The 1,602-nt window shown below is 59.3% G+C and overlaps 1 protein-coding gene across 1 annotated transcript in view; it reads right to left on the reverse strand.

Annotated features, from left to right (window-relative positions):
- Positions 1 to 583, reverse strand: part of TSPEAR (thrombospondin-type laminin G domain and EAR repeats) — an 8,854-nt gene extending 8,271 nt beyond the window's left edge. Inside the window, exon 1 of the mRNA XM_010076196.1 lies at positions 535 to 583. Coding sequence (XP_010074498.1) covers positions 535 to 583 — 49 coding nt within the window. The remainder of the gene's footprint in view (positions 1 to 534) is intronic.
- Between the last annotated feature and the right edge of the window lie 1,019 nt (positions 584 to 1,602).

Below are 1,602 nucleotides of genomic sequence, written 5' to 3' on the forward strand. Positions count from 1 at the left end.
GCCACCCACCTTGTGCAAGGCAGCCAGCCCAGCTCCAGCACTGGCCAGAGCACTCCACGGCAGTGGGGAGACCGGGCATGCCCTGTTAGACTGCTGTCCCCTGCCCAGGGTCTGCACCAAGCCCAGGCGCTGGAGACATGGGGAAGGTTTGCCCTCCAGACACCCAGGCTGCCATCTCCATCCCCACAGCAGGAAAACCTGCATGAACTGTCCCAGAGATGCAGCTCCGAATGCCAACCCCAGATGGGGACCTGCTGGATGGGACAGCCCCAGGCTGCCACCAGTTTCCTTGGGTTCCACCGGCACCAGCAACTGCAGGAGAGCAGGCAGGGATCTGTCGCTGCATCCTTGTTCATGGGGCGGCCAACCATCTCCGTCCCCAGGGCGGTGGCACACGGTGCTCCCCCCTCCAGCTCTCCCGACCCAGCCCTAATTGCACACACGCACATACTCCCCTGGCAGGCACCAAAACCGCTCATTAAATAATTATACTCTCCAGAGGAGAAAACACTGTGCCCAGCCCCAAGGCATCACCCAGGTGACGCACAGCCCTGTGAAACCGTAAGAGCGCCAGGGTCGCCATCGGTCCAACATCTCAGCAAACCCCATCCTGGCAGACATGGGAAGGGCTGTAGCCATAGTGGGTGCTTCGCTGCTTTGCCAACCTTCCTCACCTTGGCACCCTCACAGCTTTTATTTTTGAGTGTTTCCCTGGCAGGAGTGTAGCAAAGGGCAGAAGGGCTCGGTGGTGATGCCCAAGGGATGAAGCAGCACTCGGTTAGACTAAAAAAATCCCTGACTCCATCCCATCTCCAGAGAGACGGGAGTTTGGTTCCTACTGGTACAAATAAATCTCGGCTGCTGGCGCACAGTGGGAGCACTGGGAGGGAGGGAGCTGGGAGCGAGGCTGGACCGGCGTGTGTCAGGGTCCAAACCAGCTGGAGGAAGGAAGCAGTTCCCCCGAAACCAGAGAGCAAGGAGGGAGCTGCTCGTGTGGTTCCATCCAGCCCAGAGCAGGGATGCTGGTGAGGTCCTTCCCACTGTCACCTCTGTGTCGCCCCCTGCCCACCTCTCCGCTGATTTAAGCTGCTCCTAAAGCAAAGCCTTGGTGGGGGAGGTTCAACTGAGTCGACCTATTTCAGAAATGCACGACTTGGGGAATGACCAGTTCCTGGTTTTTTGTTTTTTTTTTTTTCAGCAAAAAGCAAAAGCTGAATCCAGCCTTGGATTTGCAGAGGGGTTTAGAAGCCCCTGACTGCCCCAGAGGCAGCGGGGATGAGCCTGGGGGAACAACTCAGCCAGGGCAGGGAAAGGACCAAACCCTACACCCAAATTCCTAAATCCAAAGATGTGTGTCCCAATCTGCCTCCCGCATCGGGTGCTGCAAACAATGGCTGGGAGAGCAGCCGGGGTGTCTCAGCCTGGGTCAGGCAGCCCGTGCCTGGCAGCTGCCTGCACCGCAGGGTGGCTGCCCGCAGCCCCATAGGGCCAAGTGCCGGCAGGAGGGATGCTGGGGCAGCTAAATGTGCTGATGCTGGAGCCTCGACACCCCCGGGACCCCTCCAGCTTAGGCTGACTGGGGATGGCAGGGATGTCCCCACA

Source organism: Pterocles gutturalis, unplaced genomic scaffold, assembly GCF_000699245.1.
Source record: "Pterocles gutturalis isolate BGI_N339 unplaced genomic scaffold, ASM69924v1 scaffold17588, whole genome shotgun sequence".
Classification (NCBI taxonomy): domain Eukaryota; kingdom Metazoa; phylum Chordata; class Aves; order Pterocliformes; family Pteroclidae; genus Pterocles; species Pterocles gutturalis.